Source organism: Nuphar pumila, chromosome 3 (assembly GCF_984573655.1).
Source record: "Nuphar pumila chromosome 3, dmNupPumi1.hap1.1, whole genome shotgun sequence".
Classification (NCBI taxonomy): domain Eukaryota; kingdom Viridiplantae; phylum Streptophyta; class Magnoliopsida; order Nymphaeales; family Nymphaeaceae; genus Nuphar; species Nuphar pumila.
Window position 1 is genome coordinate 75,186,610 of NC_143251.1, and position 26,590 is coordinate 75,213,199.

Consider the following 26,590-nt stretch of genomic DNA (forward strand, 5'->3'; position numbering starts at 1 on the left):
ATAGGAAGCAGCCTCACCTAGTTCGAACATTTCACCGAACAGGTTGCGCAGTCCCTTCCGGCTCAAATTTGGTTTCTTTTAGTTGAGATTTTGCATCAACAAGCTCACATACAAATTTGAGAGTGTGTTTCTTAATACGGTTAGTCATCTGCATCATCTCGGCAAGCTTCTTCTTGAACTTTTCATCCTCCTAGAAGCATTTGCAATACTCTTTTATGTAATTAATAGGTTGGAGTATTTTGGTATCAATGGTCTTAGGTCCAAGCACCAATCTTGGTGCTCCTTGGTAACTACGGTTGTGAACCTTGATCATGCATAATATTCGCATTTTATTCATCTTATTTTATGCATGATCCATGATAAAATCTCTTTAAAACCTCATTTTTATCGTTAGTTTCGAGAAACCGCATTTGAATAGAAATCAGCATAAAATCGCGTATTTCAAAGCTTGCCCTGCGTTTTTCAATATTTTATTTAGTTTAAGAATTTTTAATTAGAGTTTTAATTAGTTTAGAAGAATTTAAGTAGAAGTTTTCATTGGTTTAGGAAGTTTTGAAACATGTTTTTCAAAAGACCTCTTTTTGAAAATTACTGAAAGTATTTGGACTTGTTTTGAAAAACTTGTTTTAACCTAATATTATAATATAAATAGTACATGTTAAGAAGGAGGGGACGTTTTTTCCAGCATTGGAAAACACGCCCCCCCCCCCCTTTCCTCCTCTCTCTTCTCTCTCTCCCTTGCTCTCTCTATTTCCCCTTTGTTGATTTCTTTCTCTACCTCTTCTTTTCTTTCTTCTTCTTTCTTCTTCTTTTTCTTCTTCTTTTTCTTCCTCTTTTTCTTCTTGCTTCGAACCCCTTTCGTCGTCGGCAACTTCTTCTTCTTCGTCGGGGAGGCGTGTGTGCAGGTGAGATCAACCATCTTCTTCTCAACCCATCTATTGGAGGCGATCCGCGACAGGTCGTTTCTTCTCCCTCTTTTTCGTCATAGTTTTTGTTTCGCATTGCATAAAGCATAGCATCGCAGCATCTGCATATTTAGATTAGGTTAGCTCATATCTTGCATCTGAAAAATAAAAAGAAAAAAAAATATTTTGTTTTAAGTAGTTTAGCCATTTTCCTTATTTAAGCATTGGAAAATCATGATTTAGGTAGATCGTTATTCTTATTATAGGATTTAGCTTTTGTCTTCTTGATTCTTGATTAGTTTTAGGTCAGTTTAGGATTAGATTTCATTTAAAACAGCTGCAGCCCGTTTGTTTATAAATTCAGTGTGTTTCAGTGCATGTATATTTGGAGTTAATTGTGTAGTACTTTTCACAGAGTCCTCTACTCCTTATAGTGTGGTCTGATCTCATTATCAAGCGTCACAAAGGCAGCATTAGACACATTAACCAACTTCTCCACGTTGGTCACAGTCCCCGTCAGCTTGTCGACACGGTGCACGATAGCTGACACTCGGTCATCAGGCATGAACTCTTCTTCAGAAGGAACCTGAGAACGTAAAGAAGTCATGTTGTGTTTCTGCGGTGGCATTGTCAATCCCAACGTCAACAAAGCTCTCTTATACCAACTTGTCAAGGGCTTAAAGTAAAGGCCCCCGTGATGGCGCCTTGATCAATCACGAACACCGAAAGCAGGCTTTTTAAGTGCACCAGCAAGCTCTCAACACACACGCAGGAGCAAAAGCAAAAGTACGAGCATACACAAACACAAAGAGAGCAAGGAGGCAAGGATGCATAAACTTTCTTTATAGCAAGTGAAAACAAAGTACATAAAGAAAGAGAGAGAGTGATAGATAAAGAGGAGAGGGGCTCGTTACCGAAGTATACAAAGGTGCTTAGGCCAAAGGATATTTATATAGCACTAAAGAGTGCCAAAGAGGTATATACATCATATGCAAAAAGTGAAAAACATGGCGGTCCAGAACAAAGAGATTGATGTTGATGATTCATTTGATAAACCTTGTACATTTCAATATAAAACTGCAGATGAAAGATCCCCTTTTCACTTTTCTCCTCGATATATTGTTTAGAAATTGGACTAGAAAGTTTAGATAATTTGTTCAGCAGCAGCTTACTGAAATTTTAACCACGAAAATATAAAACTAGATGTCCCCTTGTCCTTCCCAATTATCTTTTAGCCTTGGGTGTTCGGATGATGATTTCACGCTTAAATGATCACATTCCATGAACTTTAAACAAGATTATACATCCAAGTTTCAATCAATTTACAACACATTTCTCACTTGATACGGTGCACTATGTCCTTTCGCTATGACTTGCACAACTTTTTGTTTTGAACGCTCTGCAATTTGAGCCACCAAAATTATTAATATTCAGCTAATTCTAACAAAAAGCTTCAGGATATTCTATTTCCATGACCTGCTAACGTTCTCATTCAGTATTTTCCTTTTTTTTTGTTCTACTTTCTTTCCTCTTTCCATTTTGATGGGTAGGATGGGCGATAACCTCCATCGGAGACCCCTCAATTATGATAGTGTGATCTTAACCATGCAGCTAACCCCGACCTCATTCTATTAACTTCCAAAAAAATTACTTATAGGACTTTACCGTCAGTTCCAACACGAGCTTCACGTAATCTACAAATAACATATAAAAGTGTGCAGTCATCATCAATATTGAGTGACAATATGTTCCTTTGAAAACTATAATAGACCTGAATTACCGCAAAACTAAGGCCCCCCTTTAAGAGCAACAATAGCTATTGTTCTTGTAATCTGAATCTGTTGGAAATGTACATTTGTTCTACAATTTTGGATTTGCAGTTAGTCAATTGGTTTAACAATCCCATGAGTTGACTGCATCTATGTGATGTTAGAGAACCGAAAATCTGCACATATTTGAAATAGAACTAGACTATATGCAAGAAAATACTGAGCAAAAAACTTCAGTAAAACAAAAAATCTGCATAGACACAGGAAAGGCCAAAGAAAACCTGTCTAACAGCAACCAAGTACTTGATACCCAAAAGGCTGCCATGCCGAACCTCCCATTCATGACGGTGCTGCGAGAAATTACAGGCTTTAGGCCAAACCAGAAAATTGTAAAATTGTGAAAGAATCATTTTAGCAATTTATTCTTACAACACATACAATTAAAAGAATTACCTGCATAAGTAGTAGGACGCTCAATGTTTCATGAACTAGTGGAGGATGCATATGCTTAAGAACAGTGCCTAGAGCTTGGGCGCAAGTTTCACGAACAGGAGCAACTACTTGATCAGAAACGTAATCCCCAAATCTGCAACAGCAAACAGCTAAGTAACCACACAAGCAGGCGGCAGCATTCAAAGGTCAAAATTTTTGGAACACGGCAGTCAGAAAAATTTGATGATGATGCTCCACACAGACCAAGAAACAAGCAGCTTCACTTATAGCTAAGACAATAGGGCAATGGGTACAGCCGTACAGGTCATGATCTGATATCTCGATGCAGTCAGTAATAACTACTAGTTCAACTATGCAAGATGGCACAAGAAAAGGATAAAACACAGCATTACAACAAGCAAGGTCGCAAACATACCGATCCAAAGATAGAACACAAACCAAGCGAATGGCACAGTCTTGGAGAAACTCCCAATTTTTTGTCCATGAATGCCTTGCCAGTTTTATCAGCTTTGCTACTTTACAATCTGCTGGAAGATTAGATAATGCATCCATCATTGTGCATGGGCTATAATTTTTCGTTAAAGAAGCATCTTGTGTTATGTGATTTTCCTGAGGCAGTCTGTTTGGGAAATAGGAGCCAATAGAATCTAATTCTGGCTCAACCTTAATGGAACCTATGCTTAATCCACCGCTGTCTTGCACTTGCTTTAAGCTTGACATATCATCCTCAAACTTCAGCTGTACACCCTGAGCCACCTTGACGTCTGTAGAGAGATCAGTCTCTGATTTTTGTCTCTTCAAAAAAGGTTCAGCCTCAGCTGTCATTAATTGGACATTTAAATCAATCTCTCTCTCTCTTTTTACCCCACTAAGCCTATTTTTATCATCAATTTCAACAGAACACGAAACTTCAGAGTACAGATCAGGTGCAAGGACACCGGCAGAAGCTGCTTGATGAGCAAGGATTTCCCTCAGAGCCATCACGCTTCCATGTCGTACTTCCCATACTGAACATGCATATGAAACAAGAGTAAACTGTAGCATACAGTCACTTGATAGACAGAGAAGGAGATATCTTAATGAGAAAAACATACAATAAGCTTACTGGGATCAAACATGTCATGGATGAGCTGCTCAGCAAAGTGACTGAATGGCCACCTCCCATACCCTTCTTGCTCAGAATTGTCATGGTCTACCACAGTTTCTATGGAAACCTGCAAGGAGCAAATATATGAAGAGCAAAATGCCAAATAAAGACCCTTATAATTATAAAAAGTTAGTAGAGCATGTATGTGGATGTGCATATGCATAACACATGCATGAACTAAGAAAAAAGCCATGCGCTCAGCAGGAAGATTAAAAGCCCTGCAAGAAAAATTAGGTCTTTAAGAAGACTTGGCAGGATCATTGGAGTAGTAAAGTTGTTAAGACCTGATATTTACTTTGGACTTAGTCCTATAAACTAAGCCTTGTGATGTAGGACATCATATGATAGGAAATTTGTCATTAAAAAAAAAAGAATCTGGTGATGGAAAGGCTTCCAAAACAACTTCTCATGTCTATCCTACCCAGAGTTGTTTATTCCTTCTAGGGTGTGCACCCTCTATTTCTCATCTGTTTATTCTTGATTACACACCAAAAGAATCCTAGTATTTGCTCTAGAAAAATTACTTGATAAAAACAGTTCTGTTTAATATATCTTATCTCTGTCACCCGGGTCCTGGTGCAGGTGATAGTGGGTAGGACACGGCAATTTTAAAAAAAATGGGTGAAAGGGTGCAGAGGTATATATATATATATATATATATATATATATATATATATATTTATACACACACACACACACCATCAGACGCATTTACAATTATACAAATGAACAAAAAATACTTTAATGTGATATAGTTACTAATGAAAACTATAAGTTAATAGTTTTTAAGCTTTTTAAACTTGGAAGGATTTGGACATAGTCAGAGCTGACCGAGTCCGATACTGGACAAAAATGCTCAGGTGCAAGTTGACTGCCACTGGAACTTGTTGACCCACAACCAGCTATGATGTTTGCCATACCTGCACTTGTGTAAATCGTGTCAATACAGGTGATTCAATCCTTTTGAAGTAGATAAATTAGCATCAGACAATGGTTCTTTGCCTCTAAAGTACCTTGATGTTCCCTTAATTGTGAAGAAGATGGAAGAGAATCTTAGCGATAGGCTTAGGAGGATGAGGTTAAAATTTGTTTTTGTGCTTATTAAATCATTTCTTATTCATTTTCCTCGACAATATTGCAATTTTCTGGATGTTAACATTCAGTAGTCCTCAAGCATAATTTATTACCTTGATAATTCCTTTAGAAAGTTCTTATGAAATAGTGTGGATCTATGTCACAGGGACTCGGCATAGAGGCAGTCGCACCCGCGTCGATGTGATGCGGGTGCGGGTGCGGGTGCCACACCTGGTGGTCAATGTGACCCTGGGTGCGGTCAACCCGCACCCAGGATTATTTCTGTCCAAAATAGGTACACTAAAAAAAAAATTTATTTAAAGTTTTGTCCCATATACAAAGCTTTGAAAGTTTGAAAAGATGTGCATTAATGTTTTGAGCCACATACATTCTTTTACTGTTTTTAAAAAGTTTTGCCATAAAAGTTGAGTCATTACAATCTTTTATACATTTTATAGAGTTTTGTCATAAATGCATTAATAGAAAAAGTGAAAACTGCATTCGAATGAATTTCTATATTAAGTGAAGAGAACCAAGTAGGTCGGATTCTGTATTAAATATACTTTACTTTTGTATTGAATGGAGAAAACCGAGTAGGTCAAACTTTTGTATTAAATGCATTAATAAAAAAAAGTGAAAACTGCATTGGAATGGACTTTTGTATTAAATGTATATAAATCCAAATCTGATTAAGCAATACCCGATTAAAAGTTTGGTTAAGCAACACTTCTAAATCTTTTATTGTTTCCGGTGAAAAAACATATTTTTTTATTGAGAGTTTTTTTTATAGATAAGTTTTATATATACATATATTAAAATATTAACAAATTTATACACATATATATACCCTCCCGCACCCAAGTTTTTTTAAAGTGCTGCATCACCGCACCCGCACCTATGTGACATAGGTGTGAATGTTAACAGGTTGCATTTGTGCCCTTCTGAAGAGGAAGGGTGCACTCGCATTGGAACATTCAAACTTAGCCTACTAATCTTGTGATGTGAGTTTTAATAAGACCTTAGATTTAGAATTCTCATTGTAAAGATTCGGTTTTTCCAAAAAAAAATCGTTTTGGGTCGGATTCCCCTTTTACGCAAAAAGGGAACCCCCGCTCCCTCTTTTCCCGCTCTCTCTCCCCCCCCGATATCTTCTCTCTCTCCCACTCTCCTCCTTCTCCCTCTCTCCTCCTTCTCACTCACTCCCCCTCAACGTGACCTCTGACCACCGCCAGAGCCCCGATGGAGCCGCTGGTGCGAACCCTCTTTTCCCTATTCTCTCTTCTCTCTGCCTCTCACTTTCTCTTTGTCCTCCATGCGAGGGCGCCGGCAGGAGGTTGGTGACCTCTTACCTCACCCCCTCTCTCGGTCTCCTCATTTTGCAAGAAGAGGCGTTGCCCACTGCTTGCACTTTCTCTCCTTGTCACGTTTAGTAGGGGAGGGGAGCAATCCCCCCCCCTCCCACATGCTCTCTCTCCTTGCACTGTCTCTCCCTGTCTCGCTTAGCAGGGGATGGGCGCAACCCCCCCTCCCTGCTCACTCTCGCTCTCTCTTCTCATTTCGCAGGGATGGGGCGTCGCCCCTCCCTGCTCGGTCTCTCTCTATTCTCGGGTTGGGGCCGGGCTCAGTCTGGTAGTCGAGCCCACCCCACCCCCTTAATGTGTGGGTTGGGGGCGGGCTCGGCCTGGTAGCTAAGCCCACCCCTACCCCCACCGCGTATGGTTCTTTGGTTGCGGCTGAATTCGGCCTAGTTGCCGAGCCCACCCCACCCATTCCTTTTTGTTGAACCGAATACAGCTCGGTTGGGGCCTAACCGGCTCACTTGCCTGAGTGACCTCGGACCCCTCCATTTTCCAGCTCGGCGCACATCGATCCGGAGCCTGACTCAACCTAGCGACCCGGGCCTAGGTCGAGATTCGCCCTTTTCGACCCAAACGCAACGCCACCGCGTGATTCCTTTTCTTGTTACGCAGTACGATGAACCCTTTAGCGCACCATATCGGCGCAACGGATTCTATGTGCGCCACGAGCCACTTATTACCTACGCCCGAAAACACCAACAAATCTGACATTCTCCAAGGCAAGGGAAAGTTGCACAAAGAACAAAGAAAGGATAATGGTAAAACTTGTAAATAAACATAATTAAATATATATATGTATGCTTTTAAGGCAGTTTTGTGATCCTTGTCCTTTTTTCTTTATACCATTTACTTTGTCGTCGCGTTTTTGAGTGCTCAGGCTTCTGCTTACACATTTATTTAGTTCGATATGTGGTTTCACATATCAAGCATTGCTTTATGTCATTTACTTTGTCGTTGCGCTATCATGTGCACAGGCTACTGCTTACGTATTTATTTGGCCGAGGTACGATTTTATACCTCGTGTAATGCTTACGCATTTATTTGGCCGAGGTACAGTTTCGTACCTCGTGCATTGCTTATGCATTTATTTAGCCAAGGTATGGTTCCGTACCTCGTGCACTACTTACGCATTTATTTAGGTCGATGTGTGGTTTCGCACATCGAGTCTTGCTTTATGCATTGTCGTTGCGCTGTAATGTGCACAGGCATGCGTTATGTAATATATCTATTATACGTACATATATATATACAACCTTGTAAGGTATGCAGTTTTGGGTACTCCTGCCTACCTTACCTTACGCTTGTATTTAAAGATGCACTTTCGCGTACTTTTTCCTACCATGTATTGTGCTTGCTCTTTACAAAAGACACGAATTTGCACATGTGCACTAAAACTTGAAAGAAAAGAAATTTCTTGCGTGAATCCAGCATTCAAATATGCGTAGTTTTGAAAAGAAAATTCGAACACTTGAAGGTTGCCTAAATGCAACTAAGTTTTTCTCAAACCGGCACAACAGAAAGAAATGTTTACAAACTTCAGTTTAATAACCAATATGACCCGGATATCGTCGATTGGGAGCATGGAAATATGATTGGGTGGGCTTTCTTCTAAGAAACTCATACCCCTTTATCGTAAGGAGTAGCACGAGACGTGCGTGACATGTTTATACTACGATAATTGGATAAGAGATTTGTGGTGATCTCGTAACATGCAAACTGCACATTGATATAAAAGTGGTAATGACACAAGTGTTGATGATCGTCTTCATAGGCAAGATGCTCGAGTTGGTTTGAAAGACTAGAGCATGTCAAATTAAACTAAAATGGTTACATCATTTCTTTCAAAACACAATAAAGTTGGGCTTTCTTTTTTAGAAGCCTATACTGTAATGAAATGGTGGTCTTCAACAAATGCACAAATAACTCACAAACAAGTGTCTATTGGAGACACTACAAGCATGACCCTTGAAAGGGTATAAAAGGAAGAACACTTGAAAAATAAATAATACTTTATTCATGAACAAAATGCTTAAAAAGCATGGTTGTTTTACATTAAAGGGGTTCACCCCTATATATACAAAAAAGTGGAAGAGAGAGGAGAGCTCATTTTGAGCTCTCCAAAAGAGACGTTGGATTCCAACGTCTCTTAATATAGCTGTTGGACTACAGTCGAACAGCATTTATTATTATAGTTGTTGGACTATAGTCCAACAACATTTATTATAGGTGTTGGAGCTATTTGCACAGTCAAGTTCCAAGAGGAACTTGACTGGATCAAATATCTAGTTTCTATTGAACTAGATGCTAAAAAAGAAAATAAAGAAAAATAGAAAAAGAAAATAATAAAAGAAAATATAATAATATTAAATAATATATATATATATATATATTACAGTTTACATTTTAACACTCCCCATCAAACTTACGGTACAATGAGCGAAAGTTTGTCTAAGAGGAAGTGAAATCTGGGAGCAGCGAGAGGCTTGGTGAAGAAGTTTGCTAATTGATATTCTGATGTAACATATGGCAGATCAATGGTTTCATGTAAGTATTCCTCTCTGACATAGTGACAGTCCATCTCAATGTGTTTAGTGCACTCATGGAATGTCCGGTTGCTTGCAATGTAGATCGCACTTTTGTTGTCACAGCACATCTTTGAAGCTTGCATTGCTTTAGCTCCCATATCCGCTAGCAATCGTCTGAGCCAAACAACCTCCATAGTGGTGGTTGTCATGGCTCTGTATTCAGCTTTGGTGGAGGAAAGGGAGACTTTCTGTTGCTTCTTGCACCTCCACGAAATTAAGGTTTCACCTAGGGACATACAAAAACCAATAGTTGAGTGTCTATTATTGGGATCACCTCCCCAGTCAGCATCAGTATATGTAATTAAATTTTAATGAAGATGAAGCAGACAAGAAGAGTCCTCGTGAAAGAGAAGATTTTAAGTATCTAATAATACGCAAAATCGCTCACATGTGCACGGAGGTGGGAGCATGCTGAAACTGACTGACTGTATGAACCGCATGAGTTATATCTGGCCTAGCAATGGAAAGATAAGAAAGAGCTCCAACAAGCTGTCTATAAGGAGTAGGATCATCAAGAAGTTCTCCATCATCAATTTTCATTTTAACATTGACAACTTCTGGAGTGTCTACTTTCTTATCATCTGTAATTCCAGACCTGGAAACGATATCAAGAGCAAATTTAGATTGAGATATCAAATACCACCGAGGGGAATAAGCAACTTCAATGCCTAAAAAATATCTTAATAAACCTAAGTCAGTCATTTCAATGTGAGTTTTAAGAAGAGATTTGATATTTGCAACTCTCTGTTTGTCATCTCCGGTGATGATCATATCGTCCACATAGAGAAGAAGAATAATGATGCCTGCATCAGATTTCTTAACAAACAAAGCAGTGTCAGTTAAACAAGGTTGAAAACCAATATCAAGCATAACATGACTAAATCGGTCATACCAGGCTTTTGGAGCCTGTTTAAGACCATAAAGAGCTTTTTCTAGACGAAGAGTTTTACCCTTAGGGATACTAATATCAGGTGGGGCTTCCATGTATACTTCTTCAACGAGATTCGCATTCAGGAAAGCATTTTTGACATCTAATTGAAAGATAGGCCATGTTCTAATGGAGGCCAAGGTTATTAAAGTTCTAACAGTGGTCATACGGGCCACAGGAGCAAATGTTTCTTCATAATCGATATCATACTCTTGGGCATATCCTTTTGCTACTAAACGGGCCTTATATCTTTCCAGGGTCCCATCACTTTTGGTTTTGACTTTGTATACCTACCTACAACCTATAGGTTTCTTACCCGGAGGAATATCTTGTATCGTCCAAGTATTGGCCTTTTCTAGTGCATCCAATTCTATTTTCATGACTTCTATCCATTCTATATGATTTTTTGCTTGAGAATAGGATGATGGTTCAACATATGATTGCATTAATGTAATGGCGGCCCTATACGTGGGTGAAAAAGATTCATAAGACACAAATTTTTCTTGAGGTTTAGAGATTCTAGACATTCTTCTAGGTGAGACTTCAGAGTATTTTTGTAATGCACATGGAAGATTTTGCTCTCACGTCTTGAATATTGTAGACTAACATCCCTATGGATTTGCTCTTTATTATCATCATTTTCAACAACAATAGGACTTTGATCATTGTTAAGGTCACATCCAACATCACATTCATTGGATTTTGAAGTTGGATCAATTAAAAACGAGTATTCAGTGACATCCTTGGATTTTTCAAATTCAAAGAAGCTTTCTTTTTCCAAAAAAGATACATTTCTTGACACATATAATTTGTCATTTTGAAAATCGAAACACCTGTAGCCTTTTTGATTATCAGCATATCCTAAAAAGGCACATGGGATTGCACGAGGAGAGAGTTTGTCATTTCTGTTGGTGAAAACAAAACATTTGCATCCAAAGACTTAATCTAGAATAATCTGGAGTTAAATTAACAAGCTTTTCTATTGGAGTTTTATTCTTTAATGAGGAAGATGGCATCCTATTAATGAGGTAGGTGGCAGTTAGGACCGCTTCAGCCCAAAAACTTTTTGGAACTTGATTTGCAATTAGCAATGTCCTAGTAGTTTCCATAATGTGTCGATGTTTGCGTTCGGCTAGGCCATTCTGTTGTGGAGTGTGTGGACATGATCTTTGATGTGTAATACCATGTAAATTGAGATAGTCTTTGAATTCGTTGGACATAAATTCTCCCCCTGAATCAGTGCGAAAAACAGAAATATCATTTTGAAACTTATTTTTAACAATTTTATGAAATATTTGGAAGTTAGCAAAGACATCAGATTTATGTTTAAGAAAATAAATCCAAGTATGTCTAGAAAAGTCATCAACAAAAATGACATAATATGTATAACCACCTTTGGAAATAACTGGTGCGGGGCCCCAAACATCCGAATGTATTAACTCAAGTGGTCGTGAGGAAACAAAAGTTCTACTAAGAAATGGTAACATTTTCATTTTGCCAAGAATGCAGTCTTTACAAGAAAAATTTTCAGAATTACAAAATTTTTCCAAACTTGAAAAATATTGAATTTTAGACATATGAGGATGGCAAAGCCTTTTGTGCCATAAATCCAATTCTAATTTCTGAATATTATAACAAAATGCATTCTTGGGTAATTCCAAAAAGTCCATGTAATAAAGTCCTCCTTCTCTATGGCCTTCCCCAATCAGCTTCCCTGACTGGCGATCCTGTACCGAACAACCATGAGAAGAGAAGGAGATATTACATCCATAATCAGATATTTGCGAGACAGATAAGAGATTCAAATTAAGTTTAGGGATATATCTAACTTCTGGGATAAAAAATCTTTTGGATTTTTGAAGATTTTCAAAACATCCTATTCCTTTTACTTCAAGAGATGTGCCATCGGCTGTAAAAACCTTTGACACACTTGAGTTATTTTTAAGACATTCGGATAGACTATTAACATTTTGGGTCATATGAAAAGAAGTACCAGAATCTAAAAGCCAAGGAAAGTTACCTGGACCGGGGAAAAATGCAACTGCCGCTCCAGTTGAGGCTTCGGTTGAAGAGGATACCCCTTTGAGAAGAGGTTGAAGGATTTCCATCAGTTGAGGCATAGACACAGATGCATCTTGATCTTTTGACTCAGATTCAACAGATGCAACTCTTTTTTCTTCTCTTCTTTTTAACTTTGGACATTGAGGCCTATAGTGCCCCGGTTCATGACAATGATGACAAATAACTTTTCTTTTATCAAAGTCGCCGTTTTGCCTTCCAAAATGAGGCGGCTTGTAAGTACGAGTATGATTCTCCGGTCTAGATACAGCTAAAACGGAGTCATCATCAACTTTTGGAGTACTTTTTCTAAGTCTATTTTCCTCCATAGTGAACTCTTCTATAGTATCAACAATAGAAGGAATTTTTCCATGATGTAAAAGGGCCGATTTGGTGGATTCAAACTCCGACCTTAGACCATTCACAAATTGATAGAAATGTTCCATATCGAGTTTCTTTTGGCGAAGCTCGATGTCTTCGACACAATGCCATTTGGGCTCAAGAAGAGCCAACTCTTCCCAAAGTTCGGACAACTCATTATAACATTCTCGAATAGTTTTATCTTTTTGAGTCATTGTCCGAACTTTATCTTGTAAATTGCATACATGTGCAATATCTTTAAGGGAATACATGTTTTTGAGGTATTCCCAAGCCTTATCGGCATGCTCAAACTTAGCTAGACTAGAGCATTTTTTAATGTCTATACTATTGATGAGCCATGACATAATTTTTGCATGCCCTATCCTCCATTCTTTCCATTTCTTTTCATAAGTGGCTAACGCCTTACTCTTCTCTTCTTCCGTTAGAGGAACCTCTTTATCACCCTCTTTCTTGGTAAGAGATAGTTTAGGTTCCAAATCGGAACCATCCACTATACCCCATAAACCTTTTCCCCAAATGTGGTGCTTCATAATCGAAGCCCACATTACATAGTTAGTATCATTTAGCTTCATAGGAATGATGGTGATCTTATCATTGTCATCCATCTTTTACAAGGGTAAGAGAGGAATAAATAGAAGGAGAGAGAGAGAAAAATAAAAAGAAAAGAAAAAAAGTAGACAAAGGAATAAGAGAGGATACAAAACCAAAATTTTTTGTAGCACAAGTTCGCCTTTCTTCAAACAAATCTTCTTGAGCCAAAAACAAGGTGATGAAACACCTTTTGTAAATGTGGCACGGAAATCGAGGCAGAAGCACTTCAAGATCTAAGGATTCCGTAGCTCTGATACCATGTAAAGAAATGGTCTTCAACAAATGCACAAATAACTTACAAACAAGTGTCTATTGGAGACACTACAAGCATGACCCTTGAAAGGGTATAAAAGGAAGAACACTTAAAAATAAATAATACTTTATTCATGAACAAAATGCCTAAGAAGCATGGTTGTTTTACATTGAAGGGGTTCACCCCTATATATACAAAAAAGTGGAAGAGAGAGGAGAGCTCATTTTGAGCTCTCCAAAAGAGACGTTGGATTCCAACGTCTCTTGATATAGCTATTGGACTACAGCATTTATTATTATAGTTGTTGGACTACAGTCCAACAGCTGTTGGAACTTGACTGGATCAAATATCTAGTTTCTATTGAACTAGATGCTAAAAAAGAAAATAAAGAAAAATAGAAAAAGAAAATAATAAACGAAAATATAATAATATTAAATAATATATATATATTACAGTTTACATTTTAACATATACCACTCTCCTCGTAGCGGTACTATCAGATATGCACGGCATGTTAGTACTACGATGATTGGATAAGAGGTTTATGGTAACCTCGAACCGTGCAAAATACATATTGTTGAAATCACATAAATGGTGAGCATTGTCTTCCCAGGTAAGATGCTCGATTTGGTTTGAAAGACCAGAGCATGTAGAATGGGTTGTCAGTTAAAATAGAACCTGACATACACATTCGTCTCTTTGTTTTCGTCAAGAGGATGGGATAGTACAAAAACTCTGATGGACAAGTTGTTAACAACCACCACTCGGGCAAATGACTCGATGTCCCCAATCATCGGAGTTAGGGGACGGGACTATCAAAAATTATTGTAGGTGGTAGATCTCATTGACTTTTGCAGAAGTTGGATGCATCCTTTACTACGAATGTCTCTAGAAAATTTCCTCTCGGTCACCGACCGTATCTTTAGGAACGGACTCAGCTAGTTGTTCGAGGTATCAAAAATACATAGCATAACAAACCCTCGAACTGTCTCAATTGTTTTTACGTTTCGCTTTTGCACGTACCTTAAGGACAGCTAATATCGAAACAAAGTTATGTTCATTTTACTTATTTTGACTTGCAGACGGCGAAAGGAACTACGTATATATTAGTTTGGGTTCTGAATTTTATTAGCAAGCTCATTTTGCTCATAATACTCATTTTGCTCATAATACTCATTTTGCTCATTATTCTAATTTTGCTCATTTTGCTTATTATACTCACCTTTCAGAGACATCTGATAATATTGGAACGATACAGAAACAAGATTAGCATGCTCACTTTCCTTATGTTAAATTGCATATCATGTATGAATTAAAAGCATATGTTAGTTTTATTCTAAATTGATATATTTGTATACCTACCAGTTTTTCATGAAACTGACCCGTCTTATGGATACAGGTGATAGATTAAGTCTGTACGACAAGCGATGGCACGATGACGTGATGGTATTAAGATGAGACTTTTTTCCTGACGTTTCGCTCCTGAAGACATTTCTATAATTTTGTATGAGGATTTTCTTGAAAATTCCTCTTTTATATAAACTCTAAATTATTAAAACTGTATTTTTTAATCTATTTAGTTTTGAATGAACGGAGTTTCAAATCTGTTGTGTAAAAAAAAGGTTTCGCAAGTAATGCGCCCGAGGTTCGTTGACTTGTTATTTTAAAAATACCGTTTTTTGTTGAATTACTATTTTAAACTCTGATAAATGAATGATAACAAGGCTTTCAAAATTTTTCTAAAAAGTTACAAGTTCGAGATTTTGGGAGCGTTACAATTTGGTATCAAAGTGTCAAGGAAAATAATGACTCTTGATCATCCGGTATTTGCATCGCACTGTAAGTATTATTGATTAAATTAGTTTGTATCTATTCTTATTAAAGAAATATGTTTCGGTTTAGATGTCATACAATGAGATGATCGAGTCAATAGATGCCTTTTGTAAAGTCAACGAACTCTTATCCGACATATTTTAACCTTTTGCATAATCAATCAGCAATGCTGGGTTTTTGTAATGATTCGTAGTATATATAAATGTTTTGTTTTCCACAATTATTATAAATCTCAACTTACATATCCTTCGATGCGAATAAAGGATGACGCAAAGTATAAATGGTGATTCGACTAACGAATGGTCAGAGCAACGGGGATTCATCATGAACTCCCTCAGCACACTGGCCAACGCAATTCAAAGTCAAGTTCATTCTCAAATGGATCAGGCTACAACTACTACGGCGAACCATCTTCGAGGTATAATTACTTGCGAAAAAAATTTGAAACTAGATCCTCCAACCTTTGTTGGAAGGGCCGATCCGGAGCTCACCGAGAACTGGATTGAGGAGACCGAGTGTGCTTTTCAGGTAATGTTGGTACCTGATGAAAAGAAGACACTTTTTGGTACTTATCGGCTGAAGGATGATGCTCGCAAATGGTGGGATGCATCTTGGGGTATCCTTTTCCCAAGAGCAACAGTTATTCCTTGGGATCTATGTCACATGGGTGTGGGTGCGGGGGTGCGGCACTTTCAAAAACCTTGGGTGCGGGGGTGCGGCAAATATATATATATATATATATATATATATATATATATATATATATATATATATATATATATATATATATATATATATATATATATATATATATATTGCAGTTGAGTTGTTAGCACCGAGTAGGGACACGATTCTGCTGCGGCAAAGGGAAAGCAAACACAGAGACCTAAGAAGCACAAGTCGTGCACACAACCATGTGCACGATGGACATGTTGAGAAGTCGAACACCCAAGCACCTCGTGGCAAATTAGCACTGCTCACAGCCACGACGACGTCGGGCCCCTCCCCGACATTCTAAGAGGGAGAGAGGAAAGACGGAGAGGAGAGGAGGAGAGCAGAGGGAGTCGGGGGCATACCTGGAGAGGTTCAGCGGAGCGGTTGGCAGCGGAGTCGAGGTCCGACGGAGAGGTTCGGCTTCAGGAGGAGAGAAAGGGAGGATTAGGGCAAAAACAAATTGCCCTAATCCTCCTCTTCACAACCCTTTTCATCGGGGATTTTTTTTTAGTCTAAAAACTAGACAAAAATGACCCTAGGTGTGTTGACCACACCGAGGGTCAGGTTGGCCACACCCGCTTCGCATCGCGTCGCATCGATGCGGGTGCGGCACCTGGTTGGCCGAATCCCTGTGACATAGCTTGGGATGCTTTCAGTAGTGCCTTTCTGGTAAACTTCTTTCCCCCACCTTCCCGAGACAAGAAGATAGAATTTTTGGAGTTATGTCAAGGTAGCTCGAGTCTAGTAGATTACACCACAAGTTTTCAAAACTTGCAACGATACGGTCCCGACCTGTTCGAAGATGATCGTGAGCGGGCTGGAAAATTTATTCGGGGACTAAAGGAAGGACTCCGTCATCGGGTCCTGAACAGTATGCCCTCAACTTTCTTTGTCATAGTTGCGACAGCCACTCTTTTGAACGATGATTGGGAACGAGTTAAGGGTGGGCAAGTTAGAAAGTTTGTTGGGAATGCTGGAAGCAACAAACGATAACATACTAACGGCAAAACGCAGAGACCCCCATTTAAGAAGCAAAATCAAGATAGAGGAATCGAGCCACAGCAACAGCCAAGTCAATCATGCCCAAAGTGTAACTATGTTCATCCTGGACAATCGTGCCTTTGAGACACTGGAGGCTATCTATATTGCGGGAAGATGGGACATTACGTTCTAGATTGTCGCAAGAAAGGAGCAGATTGGCAGAGACAAACCGCAATCAAAGGTCAGCAGTAACAACAACAACCTCAGCAGCAACCACAAAAAGAAGTGTTAGGTCGCGTCTATGCTGCCACGATGGAACAAGTAGAGGATAGCGAATAAAAACTCTAATAGTTGTACGTTAAGACTTTTTGTGATTCGGTACAAATTTTGTCAAGCAAAGGTTTATCAATGAAATCACGCATAAATTTTGTTCAACAGAATTATTAGCCCAAAACTTTTCTCAGAAACTCATTGTGAGTTGTCTTGATCACTTTAAGAGCTTTTATGTTGGGTTCACACACACGTGTTGGGCATCCTCGTTAACCTCGATTAACTTAGACTACGATCTCTCTAGATAACCTTTGAAGGAAATTTTGAGGACGAAATTCTTTTAAGAGGTGTAGGTTGTAAAAACTCAGTTTTTCAAAAAAAAATTATTTAGGATCCAGCTTGGATCAGACCGGATCCAGACCAAAGCTTTTAACCCCCGTATTTTTCTATATAAACACTAGGGGGTTCCCCTTTTACGCAAAAAGGGAACCACCGCTCCCTTTTTCCCCGTTCTCTCTCCCCCCGATCCCCCGCTCTCCTCCTTCACTCTCTTCCCATCTATGTGACCTCCAACCACCGTCAGAGCCCCAACGAAGCCGCAGGTGTGTACCCCCTTCTCTCTGCTCTCTCTTCTCTCTGCCTCTCTCTTTCTCTCTGTCCTCCCTGCAAGGGGGCCGACAGGAGGTTGCCGACCTCCAACCTCACCCCCTCTCTCGATCTCCTAGTTTTGCAGGGAAGGGCGCTACCCCCTCCCTGCACTTTCCCTCCCTGTCAAGTTTAGCAGGGGAGGGGCGCAACCCCCCCCCCATCCCCTGCTCTCTCTCCCTGCACTTTCTCTCCATGTCTCGTTTAGCAGGGGAAGGGTGCAGCCCCCCTTGCTCTCTCTGTGTCTCGTTTAGTAGGGGAGGGGCGCAGCCCCTCTCTCCCTGTTCACTCTCTCTCTCTTCTTGTTTCGCATGGAGGGGCACCACACCCTTTTCTAGTAGCCGAGCCCACCCCACCCTTTCCTTTTTGCTAAACCAAGCCTGGCTCGGTTGGGGCCTAACCGGCTCACTCGCAAAAGGGAGCTCGGTTCGGCGCACACCGACCCGGGGCCTAGCTCAACCTAGCGACCCGGGCCAGGGTCGGGTTTCATCCTTTTCAACCCAAACGCAATGCCAGCGCGTGGTTCTTTTTCTTGTTACGCAGTACGACGAACCCTTTAGCGCACCCTATCGGCACAACGGATATTACGCACGCTCCGAGGCACGAGCCGCTTATCACTTATGCCCAAAAACGTCAACAACGCTGACATTCTACAAGGTAGGGAAAAGTTGCATGAAGAACAAAGAAAGGACAATGCTAAAACTTGTAAATAAAAATAATTAAATATATATATATACGTATGCTTTTAACTCAAGGACGCAATTTTGTGATCCTTGTCTTTTTTTCTTTATATTATTTACTTTGTCGTCGTGCTTTTACGTGCACAGGCTTCTGCTTACGCATTTATTTAGTTTGATATGTGGTTTCACATATCGAGCATTGCTTTATGTCATTTACTTTGTCGTCGCGCTATCATGTGCACAGGCTACTTACACATTTATTTGGCCGAGGTATGATTTCGTACCTCGTGCACTGCTTATGCATTTATTTGGCCAAGGTATGGTTTCGTACCTCATGCATTGCTTACTCATTAAATTAGCCGAGGTACGATTTCGTACTTCGTGCACTGCTTACGCATTTATTTAGCTCGATGTGTGGTTTCGCACATCGAGTCTTGCTTTACACATTGTTGTCGCATTGTAATGTGCACAAGCATGCGTTATGTAATATATGTATTATACGTATATATATACAACCTTGTAAGGTACGCAGTTTTGCGTACTCTTGCCCACCTTGCCTTATGCTTGTTTTTGAAGACATAGTTTCACGTACTTTTCCTTACCATGTATCATGCTTACTCTTTACAAAAGACACGGATTTGCGAATGTGCACTAAAACGTGAAAGAAAAGGAATTTCTTGCATGAATCCAGCATTCAAATATGTGTAGTTTTGAAAAGCAAATTAGAACACTCGAGGGTTGCCTAATTGCAACTAAGTTTTTCTCAAACCGGTACAACAGGAAGAAGTGTTTACAAACTTCAGTTTAATATCCCATATAACCTGGATATCCTCGGTTGGGAGCATGGGAATATAATTGGGCGGGATTTCTGTGAGAAATCACACCAGAAGGTGTTTACGCAGAAGAGAAAAAGGAATCGTTATGGAGGAGGCGTTGACTGAAGAATATTTTCTTTGTTATTTTGTATTGTGCCCTATGTTCTCAATATATACATAACATATGGGTCGGGTCAGTTATGTTATATCAGACCCAAATATAATAAATGACCCAAACCTATCAATAACATACACACATATGGATCGGGTTCGAGACCCGAATGGGAACAATACATCAATCTCAATACTCTCCCTCAAGTTGTGCATGGTGTTGTACCATGGACAACTTGTTCTTTAAAAACCAAAATTTTACACTTGTAAGTCCCTCGGTGAACAAGTCAGCGACTTGATCTGCTGTCGAAATGTAGGTTGGTTCAACTTCCTTGTCTTCAATTTTCTGTAGAACAAAGTGTTGATCAATCTCTATATATTTCGTGCGACTGTGATGGATGGGATTGAATGCGATCTGTATAGCACTCTGGTTGTCGCACATGAGGGTAGTGGGAAGAACATTTTCTCCTATTTCAGTTAAGAGATGTCTCAACCATGTAGCTTCTATTGTGGCCGCTGCCATAGACCGATACTCAACCTCAGTGTTAGACCGTGCAACGGCTCGTTGTTTCTTGTTGCTCCAGGCAATAAGATTCCCATCAATAAAAACGTAGTACCCTGACACTGAGGGCCTATCTTACTTTTGGGAGAGGTCACACAATTTCTAAGTTTAGGGCCTACCCGTGGCGGTCACCCGTCTCACCGGTCTTATCTTACTTTTGGGAGAGGTCACACAATTTCCGAGTTTGGGGCCTACCTGTGGTGGTTTCCTTGAGGACATACATGTTTCGTTGTCGTTCTCCTTCAATGAGTGTCTTCTTCGTGAGAAGGTCCTTGACACATACAGAAGGAGTAAATTCAACAGAAGAATTAGTACCGTCAACAAGTTTAGAAACAAAGAGAATATTTTTGACAATGTTGGGAGAATGATAAACATCAGATAAAAGTAGGGAAGAATTAAGTAATGAAAGAACAACATTTCCAGCATGAGAGATAGGATAGAGTTTTAATACTGTATTTTCCATGATAAGGAACAGGTTTTGAAATCTTACCAACGTCTCCTGTGACATGGGCAGCGGCCCCAGAGTCAATATACCAAGTCCTTTGCTCACTTTGTTTGAAGCTTAATACTGAAAGTGCAGATATGAGGAGATTCTTGACATTGTCTTTTTCATCATCCTTAGATCCGTCCCCTGACTTTCCTCGAGCTGAAGACCCAGCACTATTGAATCTACTTTTATTTTGTGGATTGAACCAGCAATTCGCTTTAATATGCCCACTTTTGTTGCATTGAAAACAAGTTGGTACATTCCTAGAGTTTTGGTTCCCTGTAAAAGAATTAGGTTGCATGTTAGGGGTAGGCAGTAATCCACGACCCCCTTGACCAATCCTTCCCTGTCCACGTCCTTCCCAAAAACCTCCATGTCCCCTGCCTGACATCATCCCTGTGACTAGTACTTCATGGTTGTTTGAATTTAAAGCCATCTCATCGCATCTGAAAAGACATCATACTGTAGCAACTTTGCACGAAGATCTTCAAAACTAGGCAATGAAGGTAGACACAGGAGAGATGTGACTAACATGTGATAATCATGGTCAAGTCCATTTAGTGCTTGTTGAACCTTATCTTTGTCGGAAATTTCGCAACCCACCAAGGCTAGCTGATTCGTAATGGTCTTGACTATATTTATATACTCTATGACAGATAGAGAGTCCTTTCGCAAAAGTTGAAATTCTCTTTTCAAATATAAAATTCTAGCCTCTGAGATCTGAGAATACGTTTGTGCCAATGTTTGCCAAAGCTCCATGGTCGAACACTCATCTGGAATGGCCACCAATACCTCCTGAGACAAAGCAGAAGTAATGTAGGCCACAATTGCCTGATCTTTTCTCCTTCACGTCGTAAAATCTGGATTTCGAACTAATTTACTGGAAACTTCCCCTTTGTCATCTCGCTCTTCTTGCAAAACAAATTCTGGTGGGACATGAACTATCCCATCAAGGTGTCCAGAGAGATCCAAGCTTCTAATAAAAGGCAAAATTTGCCTCTTTCAGGTTAAGTAATTTGAATTAATGAGTTTTTCAGAGATGAGTTGACCAAGAAAGCTCGATGGAAGAGAAGGGGAATCCATAAAGAAAGAAATTTGGAGAAGGCCGACGCAGCAAGCAATCTGACACAGCAGTAGTAGTCTATCTGAAGTGCTACTCAAACGTTATGTGAGAGGCGTCCAGCAATGAACCCTCAAATGTAAAGTGTTGCTCAAACGTTACGTGAGACGCATCCAGCAATGAACCCTTTCTTGTATTGAAAAAACTACGCAAACGATGGCTTTGGAATGTGAAGACCGATCTCTCAAGACAAGGTATGGGATCAACTTCACGCACTTGAACCAGATGTGAGACGAAGCCTTGCTTTGATACCATGTGAGAAATCACACTAGAAGGTGTTTACGCAGAAGAGAAAGAGGAATCGTTATGCAGGAGTCGCTGACTGAAGAATATTTTCTATGTTATTTTGTATTGTGCCCTATGTTCTTAATATATACATAACATATGGGTCGGGTTGGGTCTGGTATGTTATATCAGACGCAAATACAATAAACGACCCAGACCTATCAATAACATACACACATATGGATGGGGTCCCAGACCCGAATGGGAACAATGCATCAATCTCAATAGTTTTTTCTAAGAAACTCATACCCCTTTTATCGTAAGCCGTATCACGAGACATGTGCGACATGTTGATACTGTAATGAAGTGGATCGAATCCGATGAATATGCAAGAACACACACCTCATTAAGTGGGAACACTTGATTGAATAATCACACCACCCACACAAGGGTCAAATGAAAAAGTATATTGCATACAAAGCTCTCTTGAAAAAGAGATGAAATAATACAAAGGCCATGAGGCTTGCCTATTTATAATACAAGAGGCTAAAGGGGGCAGCCAATATCGCTGTTGGGCTGCTCCCAACGGTCATATTTATGACATTTGGGAGCATCTCCAACAGCTATATTGGAGCTGGCCCAACGGTCAAAAACAAAAAATTATAAAAAACAAAAAATAAAAAGGTGAAAAAGGGTTGTTAGCCCCTAATGGGCTGATGCCTATTACAGTGAAAAGATTGAAATACCCTAGCTGGGTATTTCAGTTACAATACATGTATATATATATATATATATATATTTACTTTTTTTAAAAAAAAAAACCCTCAAACTCATGGTGGAAAAATCGAGAGTTTGCCAAGTAAGAAATGAAATCTTGGAGACGGAAGCGCTTCGGTGAAGAAGTATCCTAATTGATATTCAGACGGAACATAGGGCAATATGATGGTTTTTCTCAGAAATTCTTCACGAACGTAGTGGCAATCCATCTCAATATGTTTCGTCCTCTCATGAAATGTATGATTGCTTAAAATGTATACAGCGCTCTTGTTGTCACAACATAATCTTGAAGGTTCTGCAATATGAACCCCCAAGTCTTCGAGAAGTTGTCTTAGCCACACTAACTCAGACGTAGTTGTCGCCATGGCACGATACTCAACTTCAGTGAAGGAGAGTGACACCTTCTGCTGCTTTTTGCATCGCCATAAAATTAGGGAGTCACCTACAAATACACATAAACCAGTGGTTGAGCGTCTATCATTGTCATCTCCTCCCCAATCAGAATTAGAATATGCAATGACTTACAGTGAGGAGGAGGAGAAGGATAAAAACAAGCCAAGATTAATGGATTTTTTAATATTTCTAACAATTTTCATTACAGCGCTCATATGTACTGTAATGGGAGCATACTGAAGTTGACTAGCAGAATGAATAGCATGAGATATATCAAGACGGGTAATAGAAAGATAAGACAAAGCCCCAATCATTTGTCTGTAGGGTGTTGGATCTTGCAAGGGCTCTCAATCATCTTTCTTCATTTTAGCATTTATGACTTCCAGAGTATCGACCAATTTTTCATCTGAGAGTCTTGATCTTTCAATGATCTCCGTTGCATATTTAGTCTGTGACAAAAAATAATCACGATGTGAGTAAGCAATTTATATTCCAAGAAAGTATCGTAAAAAACCAAGATCTATCATATCAAAGTTGGTTTTAAGCACATCTTTGATATGGTTAACTCTCTGCTTATCATCTCTTGTGATTATCATATCATCTACGTAAAGAAGTAGGATCATCATTCCTACATTAGAAGACTTAACAAACAATGCAGTGTCAGTAAAGCAAGATCTAAAATGAAGTTGCGTCATCACATTACTAAACCTATCATACCAAGCTTTGGGGGCTTGTTTCAAACCATATAAGGTCTTACGTAACCGAAGAGTTTTTCATGTACTAAAGCCAAGCCTGGTGGAGGATCCATGTACACTTCTTCATCCAGATTACCATTTAAAAATGCATTTTTAACATCCGTTTTAAATATAGGTCATTTCTTCTAACAGTGGTCATTCGAACAACTGGGGCAAACGTCTTATCATAGTCTATCCCATATTCTTGATTGTATCCTTTGGCCACTAATCTAAATTTATATATTTCTAATGTTCCATCGTACTTGGTTTTTACCTTGTATACCCATCTGCATTCTATAGTTTTTCTTTCTTTAGGTAATGTTTGGATTTTTCAAGTTTTTGTTCTTTCTAATGCTTCTAACTCATCGTTCATGGCCTTAACCCATTCTTGATGATGTTTAGCCTCATGATATGATTGAGGTTCAAAATACGAGTGAATGGCCATTAGACATGATCTATACATTGGTTCAAAAGAATCATATGATACAAATCTATTAAGAGCTTTTGAAATTCTTATTGATTTTCTAAGGCTAGAAGAATCTTCTTCTTGGTTTTGAGAATATCTTTATAGGGCACATGGTGGGTGACCTTCGGTACGTCGAGCATAGATTTGTAAATTATTGTGAGATAGGTCTATATCATCAAGATTTCTTCTCACATTCTCGTTTGCCTCATGCATATCTTCAATTTCATGAATATTTTCACACTCATCATTGACTAGGTCAAAGAGGAATGAATAATCACAACTCTCTTGGATTTTTTCTTTGCTAAAACCGTTTTCATTTTCAAGGAATGTAACATTTCAAGAAACATACAATTTGTTTCTTTCAATGTCATAACACATATATCTTTTTTGGTTTTCGGCATAGCCTAAAAACACACAAGGAATTGCTTTAGAAGAGAGTTTATCATTCTTATTGGTAAGAACAAAACATTTGCACCCAAAGATCCTCAACCTTTTGTAATCAGGATACATTTTACAAAGTTTTTCAATAGGAGAGACATTTTCAATATTTTTTGAAGGCATTCTATTTATCAAATAGACTGCCGTAAGGGCGGCTTTGGCCCAAAAATCTTTTGGAACATTTCTAGATACTAGAAGTGTTCTAGTGGTCTCAATAACGTGTCGGTGCTTTCTTTCGGCAAGTCCATTTTATTGAGTGTATGAACACGATTTTTGATGAACAATCTCATTTAGGTCAAGAAAATTTCCAAACTCTTTTGACACAAATTCTCCCCCGAAATCAGTTCTAAAGATCTTAATATTGGTTTTAAAATGATTTTTTATATAACTATGAAATTTTTTAAAACAATCAAATACTTCTGATTTGTCTTTTAGAAAGAGTATCCAAGAGTGTCTACTATAATCGTCTACAAACACAACATAATAGGAAACACCTCCTTTGGACACGACCGGAGCCGGTCCCCAACCATCCGAATGCACTAATTTAAATGGATTTTTAGTTATAAAGTGTCTTGGTACAAAAGGTAAAGACTTCATTTTGCCAAAAATGCAATCTTTACATACAAAAATTTTTTATTTACAATTTGAAAGAAATGAAAACAATTGTAATTTGGTCACACTAGGGTGTCCTAGTCTTTTGTGCAAAATTTCTATATCTTTCTTTTCTACAAAATTACAAAAAAGTTGTTTTGGTAATTCAAGATTGTCCATGACATAGAGATCTCCTCTTCTATGGCCTCACCCAATCGGCAATTTGAGAAACAAAAAAAAGATTTAAATTTAATTTGGGTACTACTCTAATGTTTGGTATGTGAAAGATAGGTATTTTTTGATAAATACCAAAACTTTTAATTTTCAAAGATGTACCATCGGCAGTTGAAACACAAGAATCATTTGGATTAAACTTGCATTCGGTTAATATAGACTCATTAGGGGTCATATGAAATGAAGCACCAGAGTCAAGGATCCAAGAGGTCTTACCATGGTTGTCACTTGTAAATATGGCTGCTCCCGAATAAGAAGTAGCTTGAGCTTTAAGCATAGGTTGTAGTGCCTCCATTAGTTGAGCTAAAGAGAGCGAGCCGATGCATTTGGAGTCGTCTATTTCACTTCTTTCAACTGAAGTCACTCTTTTGTTTTTTTTATGATTCTCCTTCTTTCTTTTGGGACAAAAATGTTTGATGTGTCCCGGTTCATAACAATGATAACAAATAATTTTTTCACTCCTTTTAAAATCATGATCACCTCTCTTTTCATAGTTGTTGGGATTTCTATCATTCTCATTTCTTAAAAAATAAGGTGGTTTATAGCTCTTGGTATGATTTCCGAGCTTTGACATAGCAAGCACGGATTCTTCATCTTTAGAAGTGGATGGCTTTTTCAATCTATTTTCTTTCATCGTTAATTCTTCAAGAGTTTCAACTATAGAAGGGACCCCTCCACTTTGAAGAAGAGCGGATTTAGTTCCTTCAAATTCGGGCCTAAGCCCATTTATAAATTGATAAAAATGCTCCGCTTTGATTTGATTTTTGCGGAGTTCAACATCTTGTGGGCAATGCCACTTTGGTTTAAGAAGAGTCAATTCATCCCAAATGAGAGAGAGAGCATTGTAGTATTCCCTTATGCTCATCTCTTCTTGGTTCATGGTCCTTACTTTGTTTTGGTGTTTTGGACGTTACATATATGTGTGATATCCTTAAGACTATACATGTCTTTAAGGTATTTTCATGCATCACTAGTGAAGTCAAACTTCACCAAACTAGAACACTTGTGGATG

General features: G+C 38.9%; 1 protein-coding gene across 3 annotated transcripts in view; it reads right to left on the reverse strand.

Annotated features, from left to right (window-relative positions):
* Positions 1 to 26,590, reverse strand: part of LOC149843037 (TATA-binding protein-associated factor BTAF1-like) — a 136,145-nt gene that overhangs the window by 80,130 nt on the left and 29,425 nt on the right. For 2 of the 3 annotated variants that reach the window (XM_089999552.1, XM_089999553.1), the window contains exons 8-11: positions 4,233 to 4,341; positions 3,543 to 4,134; positions 3,128 to 3,260; positions 2,956 to 3,024 (exon numbers count right to left, since the gene is read on the reverse strand). In XM_089999552.1, the coding sequence (XP_089855678.1) occupies positions 2,956 to 3,024; positions 3,128 to 3,260; positions 3,543 to 4,134; positions 4,233 to 4,341 (903 nt within the window). Of the gene's footprint in view, positions 1 to 2,955; positions 3,025 to 3,127; positions 3,261 to 3,542; positions 4,135 to 4,221; positions 4,342 to 26,590 lie in introns of those variants that run through there. The other variant, XM_089999554.1, reaches the window with a different exon arrangement.